The 19,568-nt window shown below is 39.4% G+C and overlaps 1 protein-coding gene across 2 annotated transcripts in view; it reads left to right on the top strand.

The window, feature by feature from the left end:
• The first annotated feature begins 14,421 nt into the window (after nt 1-14,421).
• Nucleotides 14,422-19,568, top strand: part of HDAC2 (histone deacetylase 2) — a 29,974-nt gene continuing 24,827 nt past the window's right edge. The window contains exon 1 of one of the 2 annotated variants that reach the window (XM_059842258.1): nt 14,422-14,609. In XM_059842258.1, coding sequence (XP_059698241.1) covers nt 14,558-14,609 — 52 coding nt within the window. In that variant the 5' untranslated portion in view covers nt 14,422-14,557. The remainder of the gene's footprint in view (nt 14,610-19,568) is intronic. The other variant, XM_059842259.1, reaches the window with a different exon arrangement.

Consider the following 19,568-nt stretch of genomic DNA (forward strand, 5'->3'; position numbering starts at 1 on the left):
AAAAAAAAAACCAAACCCCCCCACACACACACAAAAAAAACCCCCAAGAAACAAAAAACCAGAACAACAGCTAGAAAAATTAGTTCCATGCTTAGCACTAGAATAGTCCTTACTTTTATCAAATCCATTAGACTGGAACACTGTTAGACTGAGAAAATGCAATTTGGAGCTACACAGGCTGTTTCAAGGTAGGAAAAGTTTCAAGTGTTGGAAAACGTTTCACTCTACAATTATTTTACTAAAATCAAAGGGGCTGTGCCAGTTAAGGATGAGTCAAGGATTTGCCTCATTGTTCTATTAAAATGCCAAGCCACAAATCAAATAGGAAAGTATTGGTGCTGCCCATGTGAAAGCTGAGGTCACCCAAAATAATAATAAACAGGATCCCTTAACCCTATGTAGCTGAGTTCAGTCATTTCAAGCTGAATCCCAATGGCGTTCGAAGGCTAATCCATGCATAGGCTGTTCAAACCACTCACCAGAAAGAGAAAATGAGCTTTTATATTGCACCAGCTTCAGGAGTTCATTTGGATGGTGGAGAGTCAATAGTGAACAACAAGCAAAAGCAAATACATAACCTGAGCAATCTAACGGACAATATATTTTAAATTCTGAGAATAAAATGCATACTCTTGGGCAGATCCTTTGACTCTTTTGAATTAAACTCAAAGACATTTAACAGGCAGATGCATTCTTTTCATTCCCAAGGGAATCAGTGAACATTTATTCCTTATGCCATCTTCATTGAAAACTGCTCAAACAATTGCAGCAGAACTCCATCACAGAGCCAGCTGAATCAAAATATAATAAAAGGCAATTTTTCTAGAGATCCACCCAGAGACACAAGAGTTCTGCTGGCAAAAATAGTGATGTGTGGCATTTGGACTCTGCCAAGCTCATGCCCTGTGAAAGACAACAGACAACAAACTCAGAGATTGTGAACAATGATGAGACAAGGCAAGAAAACAGCATTTGCTGCCTTCCTCAAAGACAGAAATTTTCTCCTCTACCATTTCTTACCATCTGCACTTGGTGCTCTTGGAGCTTTTTGTTTCTTAGTAATATAAAGGCAGGTTTATCCTATATGTTGAAAAGTGTTAGGCTTAGGATTTCTTCCTCAGCTAGGGTAAGTCAAACACTTGCTTCGTCTTCTGAAAATAAAGGAAAGTGTGTAGTGATAGGGAACCTTTTAGGAGACAAACACAAAAAAAAGAAGCTGCATTTATTATTATTATAAAACACAAGTAAGCAACTTACCAGTTCAGACTGAGTATTTTCTGTGCACCTTAAGAAAGGGATTAAAGAATGATCACATTAGTTTATTACAAAGTAACAACATAGTTCTGGTACGGAATTGACTGGTTAAGGATATTCAGTAATTTATCTTGATGGGTTCAAGGTTTACCTTTGACAAAACTCTGTTCTCATGACAAGCAACAGTCCACCTGGGATTGGTGCAAATCAGTTTATTTCTATTTTCGTGTCTTTACAAATGTCCAGGTATATATTTGAGCACATTCATGCCTTAAGGAACAGAGAATTCTTAAGAGGCCTAGGGCTTTGTTTCATTTGAAGGTGGTGCTTGAAGAAATTCACAGAAAAGTCACAGGTAAGGAGAAAAATATCTTTTGGGAAACATGCAGGTAAACTGGAATGCTACCCTAACTTCCTTCACAGAAAGTCTGTTAAAATATCATTTTATGTAATTATCTCAAATACTACTCCATAAGACAGACTTTGAATATTATCTTTGAAGGGTAGTCGGTCTCCCTTCTGGAAGGACAGACATGGGACTGTCTGTACACACCTGTTGCGTCAGTGAACAGCTGGATGATGGAGAATATTGCACCTGCTTTACAGCTGCAAAACATCAGCTCATGAAGCTGGAAAGTACTAATCTGTCAGAAAACTGCAATGATGTAGGTTGCAGAAAACGTAGTGATCAGTGCTACATCCTCAGAATTAAGGACTGTACATGAATCACAGTCATAGAATCACAGAACATTTTGGGTTGGAAGGGATATTAAAGATCATCTATTTTCAAGCTCCCTGCATGGGCAGTAACATCTTCCACTAGACCAGGCTGCTCAAAGCCCCATCATCCAACCTGGCTCTGAACACTTCCAGGGATGGGGCATCCACCACTTCTCTGGGCAACCTGTTACAGTGCCTCACCACTCTTGTAGTAAAGAATTTCTTTGCAATGTCTAATCTAAACATAATGCCTTTCAGCTTGAAGTCTTTCACTCTTCTCTTATCACTACATGCCCTGGTAAAAAGTCCCTCTCCAGCTCCCTTGTCAGCTTCCTTTAGGTACTGGAATGATGTTATAAGGTCTCCCTGGAGTTTTCTCCAGGCTGAACAACCCCAGCCCTCCCAGCCTGCCTTCATAGAAGAGGCGCTCCGGCCCTCTGATCGTCTTTGTGGCCTTTTGCACCTTCTCCAGCAGTTCTGTATCCTTATGCTGCAGACCCCAGGGCTGGATGCATTACTCCAGGAGAGCAGAGTAGAAGGGGAGAATCACTTCCCTTGCCCTGCTGGCCACATTTCTTCTGATGAAGCCCAAGACACAGTTGACTTTCTGGGCTGCAAGAGCATTTTGCAGGGTTGTGTTGAGCTTCTCATCCATCAGTCCATTTATTTTCATGCATGATGTACGAAAAGTGTTTAGTCTGAGCTGATGAATTACATATTCTAAAGCACTAGTAAATGTATGTAGTAGTATCAGAGGACATCAAAATGTCTCAGCCCACTTCCTCAGCCTCATTCCTCTTCGTATGGTTCTCACAGGGAAGAAGCCCAGACCCCCAGACCAGGGAATGCTGCCAGTTGCTGCAAAGGAAAATGAGCCAATAATCTGTGCCATGCACCCACTGTTTAGGTGAAATGCAGACATAATGATCCCTGTGCTTCTTTCCTTCACTTAAAACTTGGGCTATCTCTATTTCTTGCTGAAATAACTCCAATGAGGCTCACCTTTCATGAAAAAATTTTTTATGGGAATAAAGAATCCAGTCTTGATGCTGTCAGTGAAATTGCTGCAGACTTAGTTTGATATAAGTGGGATCAGAAATTGAGGTATAACAATTTGAAAACATTTTGAGGGTGTTATTTTCCCCAGAACTCTTTTATCAGCGTCACTTCATGTGTTATGTATTCACCACACATTATACTGCAGTTTCCTGACCAGACTGTGACATTTTGCAGCATCCTTTCAGCAATATTGTCAAAATTGTCTAAACTAAAAACTAAAACTTTAAAATAACTGATTTTGCCTATTTGCTTTAGTCCTATATTTGCCTCTGGAATATTTCCAAAATCTATAACAGACTGAAGTAAGTTGAAATTGCCTTCTCTAAATTTCAAAAGAAATGGAGAAGAAAAGGGAAAAAAATCTTTTGGAGAAAGGCTTAGCAAGTCAATTAAAAAGAAGTACAGTCTAACGAAGTGATTGCATGGTCTAGGGAAAAGAAATCACTAGCAGAATCTTATGGAAGACATTGACTTCAAGGTCAGAATTGTCACTAATGAAAACAAAGAGAATATTTTTTTAAAATGTTCCTTCTTCCTAATAAAAAAGGAAGAATTTTAGTACTTTCTGCTTTGAATTGCTTTAAAAAATACCCCAGCCAAACAAAGCACATCTCTGTGTGCCCCACTGGCATGACTTTTTTTTCTTAATTGTGTTGCCAAGTCAATTAAAAATGTCCTTTATAATAGATGGGGAAAGCAACATGATAAACTCTTAGTATGACTTTTCTGAAGCGAAACCTGCAAAGAGAGACTTTATGCACTAGAGATCTTTATTAAGGCTTGATTCTGTCTAAAATAAGAACTAATACTAAACATTGTGCATTTACACAGTAAGCCCTAAATACAATATATTCTTTTTCTATGTCTTAAATTAGTAATTTAATCAAGCTCAGGACAGCTCTGTGGCATTAAAGTCACCTGGAAAAGTACAGTTCATGTTCATAACAAAATTACCTTAGCCTTCCAAACTGGATGGCCACATCCAATTTGCCTATTGGAAAAGATCCATAATCATACTCAAATCTGAGTCATGGATGTGTTTGCATTTTTGGAACTTCTATAACTGTCTTGCTAAGGAAAACTTTTATGTATAAGGATTTGAGACAGATACCCTCTTCAGTGACTTTTGGTATGTATCAGGTTGCAGGATAAGTGGGGGCTATCTGCAGAAACCCAGTTTAATGGAAAGCCACCTACAGCCAGCTGATTAAAAAGCTCAGGAGGATCTCCAAGATAGGTGCTCTGTCTGGTTGGAACCTGCAGCCTGATCCTGAAAGCTGGTGTTGACTGTAATTTCTGCTGAACCTTTCCTTTATGGCACGTCTGGAGCTGCCTTTCTCCATCTGTATGGTAGATTAACAGGTAAATTTTTCAGTGTGCAACTATGAACTAAGTGTTCCTTTCCTCTGGCTCTCCCTTAACATGGGGCTGTCCTACTGACTTCTAACAGAGCTTGTTGGCAACTTTTATAACAGATTCCCTGATATTTGACTCTTAAATAACTGTCTATAAACACTGTGCTCATTTTATTCCTTTGGCTTCAACAGTTAATTCCATAGGGATTTATTGCAGTATAAATGCTTCAAAAGTCAAAAAAAGGTAACTTGTGCAGCCATTGAAAATTATTGCCTTGGTAAAACAAAATCAGCAACAGGACTTGAATATTATTTTAAATTATGATTCACAGCCCTTAGATCCTAATTCTAAATGTTCTTAGCATGTGATGTCTAGAACAATGCTATTTATAGACATATAGAAATATTTCATAGCCAGGAAAACTAATTCAACTAGCTAAAAAATACATACATGCAAATGATTGAATTACTTTTACAAAAGGACTAACAAAAAACATGACATTTCTTTATTATGAATGACCTAAAGGTACTCCATAATTGCAAGCAATATCATGAAAATATGCTGGTTCCTACTTAGTCACTTACAGCTTGTTTCCTTGGCAATTCTCATTGTGAAAATGGGCATATAGACCACATAATGCCTTTTGTCCTATATGCTTCTCACACTGGATATGTTTCTCACATTGGAGAAACATATTTCATTAGATTTTAGTCTCACATTGTTTTTAGCACACACATTTTTAGCTAGTTACCCAAAATTTATAAAAATAAGTTTCTTCTGCATCATATGCATGAATATTAATAGTAAAGGCATGCAGAGTTTACATTTGGTAAGTAAGCTATAAATTATATTGCTATCTTTTAAATGTTATTTCTTTGTTATCCAGAACATTAGGACTTGGGAGGTGAGGGGAAATAGCTATGTTTGTTGCTATTTGCCTCAGAATGAAATTTCCAGCTAATGTGGTGGGAGACATGCTCTCAAACATGGGAACAGGATGTAACAGATGTAGTGGCATCTGCTTGCACTTTTGGAACCTTAACTAAAAATGTTCTGAGGAACAATTTTCCTCATCCTTCTCAGTGAGCATCAACTTAGCTACCCATTGATAATGTTTTAAATGTCAACATCCTTCTATCACTGCTTATCAGAGACAGAAGAGGAATGACTACAATATACCATCAAATTTCTCCAAACCCCAGGCTGGAAAAAGCTTTTTGCCAATGATACTCTGCCTTAGCAAGCTGAGGCTGAGCCAAGGACACATGAAGGTCAGAAGGAGGTCTGAGTTCAGGAACCTCAATGAAAATTTGGATGGTGGGGCACATATTCATGGGATCATGCATATGTTATCATTCACGTGATCATATGACAGCACTGGGTCTGGACAATTTTTTTTTTTTTATGAAAGGAGTTATTTATTTTATAAATAGCAAATGCTTTTAATTACTAACATAGTTACTTCTCACATAACAATAAATTCTCTCAAGCAGATCTGTGGAAGCAAATATTTTGCAACTATTGTTATGGATGGAAGAAAAAATACCAAAGTTGGAGGTTTTTTTGTTTTGTTTGTTTGGTTCATCGTTGGGTTTTTTTTTTAATTTTGGGGGTATTTTCTACTTACTGAGAATTTCTCAGTGCAGAGAATCTGCCAGTTTTCCAAAATGCAGCAAATTCATTGGGTGGATTCTCCTAACTGGCAAATTTATTATTCCTTCTTTTCAACATCAAATCTGGAAATATTTGTCTCCTTAGCTTTTTATTAAAGACACCTGTAGCTTCTTTCTCACACCTGGAACAGAAGGGAGGCAGATGCAGCTTCATGTGTCCATCTTATGGTTCAAAAATGCAATTCACAAGATTGTGAATGATGCACAAACATCTTAATATGTTTAATCATTGCCACCTAAAAATCTGAATCAAGGAACATTCAAAAACCGTCTTAAATTCTGTTTTACTTCAGGACTCCATGTAGAATAAAGTAGTGGAGAGCTAGGCTATCAGGTTATGTATGACAGAGTAACCTCAAGTTTTCATTTTCTCCATGACAGAGTATTAAATGCTTGAGTTGAAAAAAGATATGAGATTTAGTTCTGTTATTTGCTCTTCATGTTGGAACTAAAGTCTTTGGTTTCTACTATATTTTGCTATTGAAGTCTAGGTCTCTTGGGAAACTCAATATATATTTGGAACTGTTAAAACTTTTGACATAAATATGGTAGCAGAAATAACTACTCAATGCTCTCAAAATAGGTTTGACTATTTAATTAAACTGCAATGAAACTAAGTTGTTTGGGAATCATTTGGAATGAAGCTTGTCCAGCTCTTTAGCTGGTATCATTAGCTGAGGTGCTAAACCAGCTGTTTGTGTAGACAGTTAGGCTTAAGCTAACCACCATTTGAAGAAAAGAAGAAAAAAGATCCTTGATGGAAGCAATCTAAAGCTTAGAATTAAAGCAGTCATACTTAGGCCCTGAACCAGCTTTCTCCCTCTGCCTCTCTCATCAGCTCAATGCATTTTTTGACTTGCCTTCTCTCCTCAGGCAGGAAGTATCATGGAAAACATAAAATACAGATATGGCTGCCAACCAGGAGACTTTGGAATTTGTGACGCTGGAAAGAGTGAGACACCACACTTGGGGTTGGAGATATGAAAGAATCAGGTGAGATTTAGAATCTGGCTACATGTAAAGCACAGCTAGTCACAACCTCTCAGCTATGATCCTGCTAAAGCACACCGATTCCTTGTCACTCCTGATCATTTTAGAGGGCAACACTTCTATTAGCTTATGCCATTACATTTACTCTCTCTCTTTTTCTTAGCTGTAGCCTAATTGACATTACTGTAATATCCTAAGAGTACTCAGCAGATCTGACTCACTTCGTGGCTCCTCTTTGGAGAGCATGGGTCCCAAGAGTCTTCTCGCTGGTGAAGCACTGAGGCACTTCCCACACACACCTGCCTTTTTATCTTAGTCCACAATGGCCCTCTGATGGATGTGTCTAGGAACACATGGACCTGTACAGAAACCCAGAAATGAACTGAAGAGATGAGGGTGGTGCCTTAAGTAGACCTTTTTCTTGATACAGGTGGCCTGCTTTTAGGACATATAGTCAACAATGAAAATAGAAAAGGGTTGTAAGGTCAAGTAAGATAGATTGTGGTCATGCCAGCTGTCAGACAGTCTTCCAAGATGTCTGTTATTTAACCCTGATATTGAATATATCATGGGCTAAAACTGATTAAAAAGCATATAAAATGCCACGGGCAATTTAATGGGGAATAAATATGTAACAGCAACTTTCTCCTTTATTTTTTGTAGCTTGCTCCTTAATCACTCCAGTGACAAGAAACATGTTTCAACTTGCCCTTCAAATGCTTTGCTCTACCAGACACCATCTGCATGAATACGATATTCCTGGAGAAATCTACTTACTTACTGCATGAGGCAAGGAAACAGGAATATTAACAGAGATGTGAGTGTTCAGCCAGCACATCAACATTGATGGCTCCAGAAAAAAGATGGCAGAAAGGTGTACAGAAGGATTTGCTTCCTTTACTGAAGGCAGTGTCGCATGTAAAAGAACAAAATATGCACAGTATATATAATGCAGTATTTTCACCTGGATAAAATATGACAAATTCTTACAAACTACCAATAAAGCACAGGCCCTAAAATGGTAAATTTATGTGGTTTCTAGAATGTAATATTGAAGCAGTGCTGTAAAATGGATATTTTGGTATTTGAGAGAGACAATTACTATTTTTTTTATTTCTTTTGGAGTGGTATTTCTGGGAAAAAATCACCTATGCATAAAAAGTTCTAAATTATGACCTTTTTTGACTAGATTTAAGACAACTAACAAGAAACCTTTGTTCATCTTCTTTTCTGTTTATTGACATGCAGGTTTGTTGTGCTGCAAAGAAATGTTGTGGTACATTGCACCTGGGACGTATCCACCCTAACAATGGATGAGGAGAGCAGGAACATTCATGACTTTGCAATAATGAGATTGCTGATCCACAACCTGCTGGCAATTTCTGAACAGAGGAAATAAAGTCAAATAGAATTGCCAAGGACCTCATCTCCATGCTGATAACTGCACATCTCCTCAGATGCATCCATCCTCAGATCACTCTTTCTGTTATCAAAACTTTTATTGTTGTGGCTGAAGTAGTGGTGAGTGGTCTTGTCCTCTGAGCAATGAACTGTCTGTAGACTCCATATCTCCATTAATTTTTTCAGATTTTATGCATTGGCAAATTTTTTATTGCCAAGACTCAGTCAAACAGGAAATTCAAACTGATGCCAATTCTAAGAGAAATTTTCCCGTTTACTTTTAATTGTTTTCTAATTGATACAAATAACTGTGTGGATGCTGTTTTATATCAATTAGTCTCCAAAGATTAGAGTCAGTTTATACTGAAAATAACCACCACTGTCAAATTGAAATAGTGCTTATACAGAGCCTCATGACAGTATAAATTAGATTTAAAATTGGATTTAAAATAAATTGATGCATTTTCCTTTTGCAGACATATCTTTATTTAATAACACTACACATGGTACACCAGATACACAAAAACTAACACTGATGAGATGTTTGCATAAATGACCAGTGCTCGCTGGTTTTTCTTGCTTGAGAGATCAAGGGTTAATCAAGGAAACAAGAGGAAGAGTAAATCATGTAGGGACTAGAATATTTTATCAGCAGTGACCTGCTCAGATGCTGAGAAGAAACCAGGAAGTGATTTACAGGTTTTGGCAGTTCAAGGCACACTCTTCAGGATTTTCTGGAGAACCATGATACTCTTCACCATGCTTATCGATGTCCTGTAATGGTCCTCATCTGGGGACTTCCTACCAGCAGACTGTTTCTATTCCTCATTTGGGGACTTCCTATTGACAGACTGTTTTCCACCAGCATGACACAAGTTTCCCACTACACAATGAAAACAAACCCTTACCTGTCTATGTCCATACAGGTTACTGTAAATTATACTGCTGCTAAGTACAAAAATATTTAACCCTAGTAATTTGCAAGCATACTAATACATACTAATTTATAGGTTGAGAAGGCCCATCTGCTGCTTTTTACTTTTTGTTTTCCACTCAACTTCAGTATTTAGCCTAGAAGTAGATAGAATAAAACAAAGTAAAGCAGACATGAGTAAGTTACAAGTACTGCGCTTGATATGCAGGTCTGTGTCTCTGGGAAATATATTATGATGGATGGTTATTTTTATAATCTGTCTTTTTGAATGTCATTTGAATGCCACAAATATCTGTCGGATTTTCTAAAAAAGAAATAAGTCTTTCTTCAGACATTACCAGATACAAAGGATATCATTCAATTTTCTCACTGAAAGCAAGAATAATTTAAATTGATCTGTCTTTGCAAACAATGACCACTGAAAAAGTCTATATACCAGGCATTTTAGCAGTCACCAATAAATGGTATTTAAACTAAAAAAGATAGTGTGAGACATCTAAGTTCTTCTAAAGGTAAATGTGTACCATTTTCCTTAGGTCTGTTAAAACCTTCAATACAAATAGGAAAAGTTAATTACTTTGCTCTCATTATACTATACTTACCATTTCAGTTTTCTTCTAATCTACCTTCCTACTCCTAACAACTCTTTAAAAGGTAAGATTTTAAAAGAAAATATTTGAATATTGATGCTTCTAGCCATTTATTTAAAGACAAGCATTAGAACTATTGAATTATGCCACTTTCAATAAAACCTGCATTTGCATTTTTGTGTTTTGCACTGAAGACAGAGTTTCCCTGGCTATCAAGCTGCCAGGCTCACAACTGCAGAGGGAACCAGTTGCAGGCAATTGCAGGAGACATTAAGTGGGTACAGAGTGGGTACATCTGTCCCAGGCACAACATGATACAGATGAATTATATTTATACACATGACATAGACAGGAAGGCACTGCACAGAAAAATGATAGGCATGTAAGAGAATATGCTGGCCTACTTCTACTTAAAGTGAAGTACTATCATTACTATCAATATGTTACTATCAACATGAGCATTCAGGAGCAGGGCAAGTTCCCCCAGCTCCCAGACTATTGTATAGCACTAAACCAAAACCACTATTAGTCTTAGCACTTTCCAGCAGCAATTAAGAAAAAATATTCAGCAGCCTACCCTCTTGAAATTCAAAAGCAGTTAGTAGATAGCAATATTGTCAGTGCTTATTGCACAAATAAGCAATCTATATCTGAGCAAATATGAACCTCACAGTTAATTTTTTATTTAGCTCTCTTTATCTATGTTTTCTTTAATGATTTTGACATTCTGCATAAAGCAATTTCATTAGCAAGGTAGCTGCATGATGAAAACGTTTTCATCTCAGGAAAGTGACTCCAAAACCTTATTTACTCTTATGCTTTCCCAAAGCTTTTGTAAGGTCGATCAACAGGGTGAACAGGACAAGTCAATAACATTGTCTGTGATTTTTCTCCACACATTTATGCGTGTGTGATTACAAGCTTGCAGCTGTGAATGCTGCTAATAGGTATCACTTGAAAATGCTGCTTTCATAGATAAAAAGGATAGGAGAAGAAAAGAATATGATTAGGGATAAGGGAGGTGGGTGGGTGTGCTGAGCTGAATTTATAAATATGTTGTGTATGCTTCTCTAAGTCAAGTTAGTTTTGGTTTTCTGGTGGTTTTTTTTTTCTTTTTTTGAGTGAATGTTCTAGAATGAGGTAATCTTAAATACCTTTTCTGGCCTTTGCTTATGTAGAGATTCATCAATTCTTAGGTGAACAATTTTCTTTGCTTTTTAAAGAGAAGCTGTGTTGCTTCTTAAAGGCTTTTTGGTTGATTTTCATTTTGGTTGGTTGTTTGGGGTTTCTTCTTTGTTTGTCATGGATTTCATTTTTCTGTTTTGATGCAATTCTATTTTAATTTTTTTTTCCTATTAATTCCATTGGTCATTGAGTTCTGTTAGAGAGAATTAGGTGGCTCTACCTACATGTGTGCATGGCTTGAGCAGTCTGGATAAGCAATAAGCTAGGTGATGGCAAGCTTTCTAGCTGTATCATTCTGCTTTTAAATTATGCAAGGAGAGAGAAAGAAGGTGAATTGTTCATCATTTCCGTGGAGTGGAAGGTAATGCCACTTTTCCATAGCAGCAGTTAAGAGAAAAAATAGGTGCTCTAGATCCTCCATTTAAGCTATGTTTTAAAAATATCTTTGGAGGAGTGGGGGTAGGGAGAGGGAAGGGATTTGAGGATTACAGATTGCCTTTTGATAAAAACAGAAAAGGGATGAACTTTTACCTATAGAGAACTTCTTGTTCATTACTTGCATGATCATTTCATGAGTTTTTACAGTAGATGTGATTTAGGATAAATGCATAAGAAAAAGTAATACCTTTTATTGCAATGCTGGATGTATATGTTGAAGATGGAAGTTACTCTTTTGTTTAAAGATCCTTATTTCTGCTTTTTTATGTCCCTTCCCAAAAAAAACCCTACTTTCTAAGGCATAACATAAATTCAGTGTGAAAGAACAAGCTGATGTTAATACAACGAGGCAGCGAAAGGGTGAAATAAAGCTAGCATTCAACCGGTAACAGAAACAAGCAATTACAGGAAGGTATAAAAAAAAAAAATCATCATTATGTTATAAAGTGTCTGCATGTTGCAACTTAGTAAAAGGAATAGCAGCCTTTCCCAGTGATACTTTGTTATATAGTCTATTCCATAATGGTCCTGGGCCTGGTTGGCTGGTGCTCACGCCTGGCAAGTGATGCTCCAGAGTTTCTTCTGTATCATTCGCTTTTGTGTAGCATGGCTGCTGTGCTGGTCCCTTAACAAGAAGATTTGAAGACATCTGCAAAACCTGCATTTTTACAAGGGGGACTGGTCTAGGAAATCATCCTCGTATACACGACCCATGAAACTTGATATTTAAGCTCTACTGACCTTTACATGTAATAGTGTCCTTACTGTCACACTGAATTACTGTGAATTCAGTGAATGAATTCTTACCCCTTTGACTAAAGGATAATTTTGTATGCTTATTGATGCTTGCTCAATTCAGGTATGAGTTGGTATTTGAGAAGTTTCTCTAAATGAGAGCTGCACTTGCCTGAATTCAGATGTTAGAAGACCAGGAATACTCATTTTTGCTCTGAAAGCAACATAGCTTCTCTTGATTTAGGCTATTTAAACCAAAATAAGTTATTCCTATATGAAGTTGAGTACACATTTGAAACTAATTGAAATTATGAACTTTTTTCCCTTACATAAAGTTCCTAATAAAAATTTCAACAATACATCACTGCTTTTATTGAATTCCCTATATGGTACAGTAGAAGTATTCCTGATTTTGAGCCAGCTGATGTACTGTTTTGATAGAAATAATTATCAGACAACTACAAAATGTTGAGTAACTTCATAAACTCATGAATTTCAGTGGTCAAAGAAGCATAAAATGCAATGATTAGCCAATACAAAATAATGGAGTTTCTAGAGTCCAACTTAAGTCTGTTCAAGTAGTGGCAGCACTAAGAAGGCCAAGATAAAAAGGAATTTATTGATAAGTGATAATGTCGTGCCTCTTATAGTGTTATGCAGATATTTTGCTGCACTTTGCACCAAGAAACAAACATCAGCTGTATTATAAGGTACACAAATCAATTTTGTGTGTTATTTCTAAGAGAGAAATTCCCAAATGTAATATGAAAAAGGCTATTTTAAAATGCTATACCACCTGACTACATCAAAATATGGTATCCTTTTGTTAAAAGTCGAAGTCCTTTTGTTAAAAGTGGGGAAAATCCAGGATGCTCTAGGGTTATCCTCAGGATGTTTGCGTGTACATGTGCTTAACAAACTTATTTTACAGTTGTCTGACTCTAACAATTTTTATTTTTTTTTTTTTTCAGTTACAAGGACCCAGACTCCTGTGAGGTACCTCTAGGAGTGAAAGCAACCGAATCCTGGGAACAAAGGCCAAACCTGTATTCAGGCACATACTAGCTTTGTTGTGTGACATAAGTTATACAAATGCCTTGTTGTCAAATAGAGAAGTACATGTGGCAATAACCAGGGGTTTTAGGTACTTTTAGAGACTCCAGCAAATCAACAAACCTTGGTCAAGACTTGTATGAGTGTTAGTCCCTAAATACGGCCTTTGTGTCCGCTGAAGAAACACTGAAGTTTAGTGTAACTGATGTGTATCCCCAGACCCAACTTACCAGGCCTCACAAGTGTGAACCCCTGTATAAATGCAAAGACAAAGACAACAATTCAGTTGTTAAATGCCTCTTGTGTGGCATACCTTGACTTTTTGGGAGAATTGCCATGCGAAGTATGCTTTGAACTTCCTCTAGAACAGGGATACTGAGATGCAACACTTGCCACCTGGGCTGAGTATTGACAGACAGGAGTACTGAAACAAACCAAAAGCAAACAAAACAGAAACCGGTTTTGTTGTGAAAAAGAGTAGACTCTTTCACTTGGGGAAGGGACAGGACGCGACGCCCCAGCCGGCCAAACATCTGCAGCCGCCCCGTAGGGGATGAGGTTCGGGCCCCAGCGCGGTTGGGAACGAGGCACCCCGCAGCCCTGGCCGGTGCTGGGGGTGGCTGAGGGGCTTCGCCACGGCCCCGGTGCTCCGCAGGGCCCGGGCCCGCTGCGGCCTGAGCGCGGGGACGGCTCATTCCCACTCCCGCCGCAGCCGCGGTGGGAGACTCCGCGCACGCGCCAAACTATGCCGCTTGGGGGCGGGGATAGAGCCCCGACACCCGCGGCGGATCGTACCACTGCGCACTATAGGAGTGGGCCAAAAAAAAGTTTTCTCCGAGAATTCGCTTTTGAAGAATCCTCGCTGGCTTCTTCCCTGACTTGTGTGTATAACTAAGAGAAACTATCCCGGAGAAGCAGGCGGGAGCCCATGTCTGCTCGTGTGCGTTCTCTTCTCTTCCCTCTTTCTGTCTCCTCCCTCCGTCGGCGGCGTGTTGGGCGCTTCCCACTAGCTGCCCCTCCCGCTGCCGAGGGTCCGGCCCGCTCCCGCTGCTGGCGGTCCCGGCGTCGCGAGTTCCCGCTCTCCCGCCCCCTCCTTCCCACCCTCCGAGCCGGCTCCGCGCTCTACTCGGCTTCCCGCTCCCTGCCCACGGCCCCGGCGCGGCAGCCCTATGGCGTACAGTCAGGGCGGCGGCAAGAAGAAAGTCTGCTATTATTACGACGGTGAGCAGGGCCGGCGCGGGAGCGCGCGTGCAAGAGCGGGGGGGCGCCCCTCTAATGGCCGCCCGGGGCGGGCTGTGTCCCCGGCACGGCCTCCCCTGCCCCGCGGGACGAGCCCTCTCCCGGCCCGGCTCGGCTCGGCCCCATGGCGGGCGGGGGTCCCCGCCGCCTCCACCTGCGCCGCCGCGCCCCGTTCCCGCCGTCGGCTCTGCTGAGCCCCGTGGGCCGGCGGGCGTGGGGCGGCGGGGCCGGGGGTGGTGGAGTCGGGCGAGGTGCGGGTCGGGGAGCTGCCTGGTCTGCCGGGCCCGGTTCTAGGTGCTGTGGCTATTGTTCCCCACCCCCCAAATACCCACCACCCGCCCGCGCGCCACCCCCACCCCCACCCCCACCCCCCCCCAAAAAAAAAAAAAAAAAAAAAAAAAAGAAGAAGAAGAAAAGTTGAGACACTCCCCTCCATCCGCTGAGCAGGGAGGCGTTGAAGCCGCTGCTGCGTCTGGCTCCTCCCCTGCAAAGAAAGTCCAGGCCATGTGTAGTTCTGGCACCTGGTGATTGTTGAGCTGAGGCCTTTCCTTTCCCTGCTTCGGGCTTTCGTACCGAGGTCTGGGGTACGGAGGGACAGGGGCACTCTGCCCCCTCCTCCCCCATCCCCCAAACCGAGCGCGGATCAGAGCAGAGGTCTGGCTCCCACGAGCTTCCCTTCCTGCAAAACGCGGAAAGTTGTGTGCGTGGGTGTTTAATAATAGTGGAATTTGAGTTGCATGTAGGCCCTCTGAGTTTGCACACTTGCATGGTGAGGACGCAGGGGGCTTGCGATCTGCGTTGTCAGTCGTGGCGAAAAAGTGCTTGGTTTGAGATATTTTCAGCAACTTGTTTGCGGTTTTCTCTGGCCGCAGCAGCAACAACTTTTAGTTTTCTTCTTGAGCTTGAATTTATTTAGCCCTCTTTGTACTGGGAGGTGAGCTGGATGGGCAGATTAGTTGAGAGATTTGATTAAATTGCGTCTTAATGTAACAATCTTGTACGTTTGCATCTGAGGCTGGTCTTGGTAGTAGCCAGGAAACAGAGGTGAAGGATGTTCAGCCGTAGACCTTTGGTGTTTTCACCATTTTGGAAGTGAAGATGAGTGGCTAAACCCACTTTAGGTATCAAAGGTTGTGTTCCTGTTGCAAACCTGCTATTCTTTGGAAATGGCAGGTCTTGTGGGGCTTGTCTTGGCTTTTTTTTTAACCACACTAAAGGAGGCAGAGTGGTGGTTGCCGCCCCCTTCTCTTTGTTGCTAGCACTGGTTCTTTGTTCAGCCTAAAGGGGAAAGGAGGCCCCTGTTAGGGATACTTTTGTTGAGGCTAGGATCTTACTTTTCCTAGGGAAGAGGAATAACTTTTCGCCTTGTTGAAAGAAAGACAACAGTGATAGTTTAGAAGTTTAGATAGTTTATTCTGAAAATATTTGCCTTTTTTAAAAATCAGTTTCCTTATTGGTTTTTTTTAAATTGCTTTTTTTTTTCTTTGATAAAGTCAGGTAGCTTGCTAGATGTTGATATATTGTTTTTCTGTGATTCCTGGATTTTGGTATTCGATGCTAGCATTAGATTTCCTTAACAGCCAAAAAAGCTGTGCTTGTGAAGAGTGGGGAGAAAATGGAAGAGGATCAAGTTGGGAGGTGGCAGGATAATGGTGACTTAAAACAGTTACAGTTCATCTGTAGACTAGGATAAATGTATTTAGTAATGTAGAGAAAATAGTATCTGTTGTGCCTTAAAATAAATATTCTATATGTGACAGAAACAGTTTTGGAATATTTTTGATGTCTCATTTATTTGTGTTGCCAAATCCAACAATTATTTTCCATGTCTTTTTGAAATAGGGTTATTAGAAGAAAGTTTAGAGTTTATACCTAAAATAAATATCCTGATGCTACTGTGTGGTACATCTGGCAATTCTGAATATTTCTAACTATTGTAGGAGCAAAGCCATTGAATCACCGTGAAGGGAGTGTTTGAAGCCTTAAATAACCCAAAACAAAAAAATACTGAGCTAGTGGTATATCTCTAAATGAATGTCGTGTCTATAGTAAATTACCCCTTTTTCTGGGTCATAATTGCCTCTCCACACATACTTTTATTCTGTTTCTTTAAAGTTACATACTAAAAAGTCTTGAAAAGTTCCAGAAGCATATACACTTATCTTCTGAGATGCAATAAACTTCCCCCTGGTTTTTGTGAAACTTGGTGTGATTGTCATTTAAGGCTGATTTTTTTAATTAGCCATCACTTTCTCGGGGTGTAATGTTGTTAAGGTTACTTTTCTCAATTAATACTTTTAATAGCCTTCATATGTACTTGGAACCAATAAGCTTTGAGTAGACAAAGCCTGATTTCATTACCTTGAGTTTGCTTGTAATAGAAAGTCAAGCACATCCAGTTTGCAGAATCTTCATTGCTTGTGATCATGCTCAGGTCAGGAATTTTGCTTTAATTTAAACCAGAATACTATGGGGAAAACTAATTAAAATACAAATTAAAATACTTTAGTGATCTTACTTAAAGTATTTTTCATAAATGCTTCTGGTCTTGATACAGGCTAGCAAAGTGTGCTGCTCACACTTCTTAGAACCGTGCTAGATAGGGAAGGGTAGCATAGCTTTTAGTTTAGTCTCTTACCATGTACGTTCAGGTTTTTGTCATGGTTTTGCAGTATTGTGGCTCAGGTAGTTTAGCTCTTCCAAGGTGTTGTACTATTGAGAACAGGCCCCAGGTGGTCTTTCCAGCTCTGTGCTCCTGCACAGACCAGCACAGCTCTACAGAATCGTGCAGCAACTGGTGTGGTTACTGTGAGTTCGTGTATTTATTCCATGACAGTGCACTAGCAGTATTGTTTAGATTGGTTCTTGTGCATAATTTAGTGTGGGTGTTCAAAAGGCTCTACCTTCATGAAAAATTTGAGAGATCTGCATCAGAGTTTGTTGGTTCCACCCATAAAGACGAGACTAAACCTGTTTTAGTAGGGCAGTGTGTTACTATAGTTGGGCATTGTTTGAGTAGTACTTCTGGTTAAAGCTTACATCTGCACATAAAATGAACTTGGGTGTTTTCTGGAAATTCATCAGTACTTTGTGCAGTGCCTTCCAAACATAGTGATGGTGTCCAGTCTCTGCTCAGGGCTCAGAAGTCAGGTTTTTGCTACTCTTCTGCTGTCTGCTTAACTTTAAAACCGGAACAAAATGCCCAATCCTTTGGAAGCTAGTGCCTTAATTTTAGGCCTGTTTGAATAGCTGTTTGTTTGACTCATCAGGCATTGATGATCTTTTATTTTAAATTCAGCTTTACATTACTTCACCCCTTTGTATTGCTTAAGTCAATTCAGTGTAACTGCTGCTCTTAAGATATGTTTTTTCTGTGTGGTTTCCATTGTGGCAATTAGGTTTCTTTGCATAGTGCAGTTCTGAAATATCTCATCATTTCATGATAACTATACCTCAAATAAGCAGGATCCATGTACATAACAGTTTATCAGTTAAAAGTTATAAAGTAATGTAACATACAAGTTACAAAGTATTAAAAAAAAGTGTAGATGTCATCTCTTGTCTCTTAAGTCAGTCACGTCAGACTGCTGTACAATGCATAAATTTAATGGTGTTATTTTTCTGTATGTCATAGTAACTGGAGAAACTAATACTTTTTTGGGGACATAGCTTTTGTTAGTTGTGTGGTTTTGGGCAGAATTAAAGTTCCTTTAGGGCATGTAGCCTCTTGTATTTCTTTATGTGTCAGAATATTTTCTATAGGCCTTGCTAAAGTCCTGGATGGACAAACAGGTGTCTAAAACTTATGCTCATCAAAGGAATCATGGGTTTATTTTTGTTTGATTTCTATTTTGAGTTCTCATCATTTTGGCATGTAACTTGCATGAATTGAGAAGAAAAAAAAAATTTTTAAAATATATTGAACCCAAAACATGACATTGTATGTATCAATTGTCAGGTAGGTCTTCTGTATCACATAGTGAACAGTGTGGATCAGTAAACTCCCATAGTATTAAATGGGCGCTTGGTTTGTCTCTTCTTAATTAAGAACTCAACTTTTCAGAGATTATATGTTGCCACTTCTCAATGGGAGCCATTTAGCTGGCATTTTTACTGATATAAAACACTAAATTTCAGTTTTTGAAACCTTGCTGTGAAAGATTAATAAATTTGCAAACTTTTTACACATACTACTTTGCATTTTTTCCCTTTTCTTCCTCACTCAGTTACATTAATTTTTTTTGTGCTTTCCATGTGTTCCCACACTGGTAAGTGATACACTGTGCTCATAACTCTTGTATATGATTTTTACTTCTATATTAGTAAGAATTTACCTTTATATTAGTAAGTATAAAGTACTTATGCTTATCTGCAGTAATGATCTTGTGAGCTTGGCCTCTCTGTACCATTCCTCATATATACAGTTTTATATACAGTTTTAGTCAGAGTTACTCTGACAGAAGTTTGTGCAGAGCTAATTACCTCCATCAGTGAGTGAGGTGTGCCATCCTCACACATGCTAGCCCTTGATACCCGTTGCTTTTCTTCCCAAAGTGCTTTAGTAAGGCTGTGACATATGATGTAGAGATACATACATTTCAGGATCAGTGGATGGAGTGTTTGTACCAGGCATGCACCATCTTCTTCTCTAGGTAAAGGATAAGAGACTTTTTACAACTTTACCTTCATCACAGTATGATGCCTCTGTGATGTCTCCCCTTCAAGATGTTGGTTGAAAATCAAGGTACTAATGAAGAAAGAGGATCTTTCATCTTTTCCTTCCTCACCCCTGCCTACATAGGCATCACTAACCCCTTGATACTTGATGGCCTTTTTGTCCATATGCTTTTAGAATTTTTTTTATGAGGCCAACGCCAAAACCCTTTTTTGTTGGTGATACTAGACCTGAAAAATACAAATGGTATTGTATTGCCTGTTGCT

This window comes from Haemorhous mexicanus, chromosome 3, assembly GCF_027477595.1.
Source record: "Haemorhous mexicanus isolate bHaeMex1 chromosome 3, bHaeMex1.pri, whole genome shotgun sequence".
In the NCBI taxonomy this organism is placed as follows: Eukaryota; Metazoa; Chordata; class Aves; order Passeriformes; family Fringillidae; genus Haemorhous; species Haemorhous mexicanus.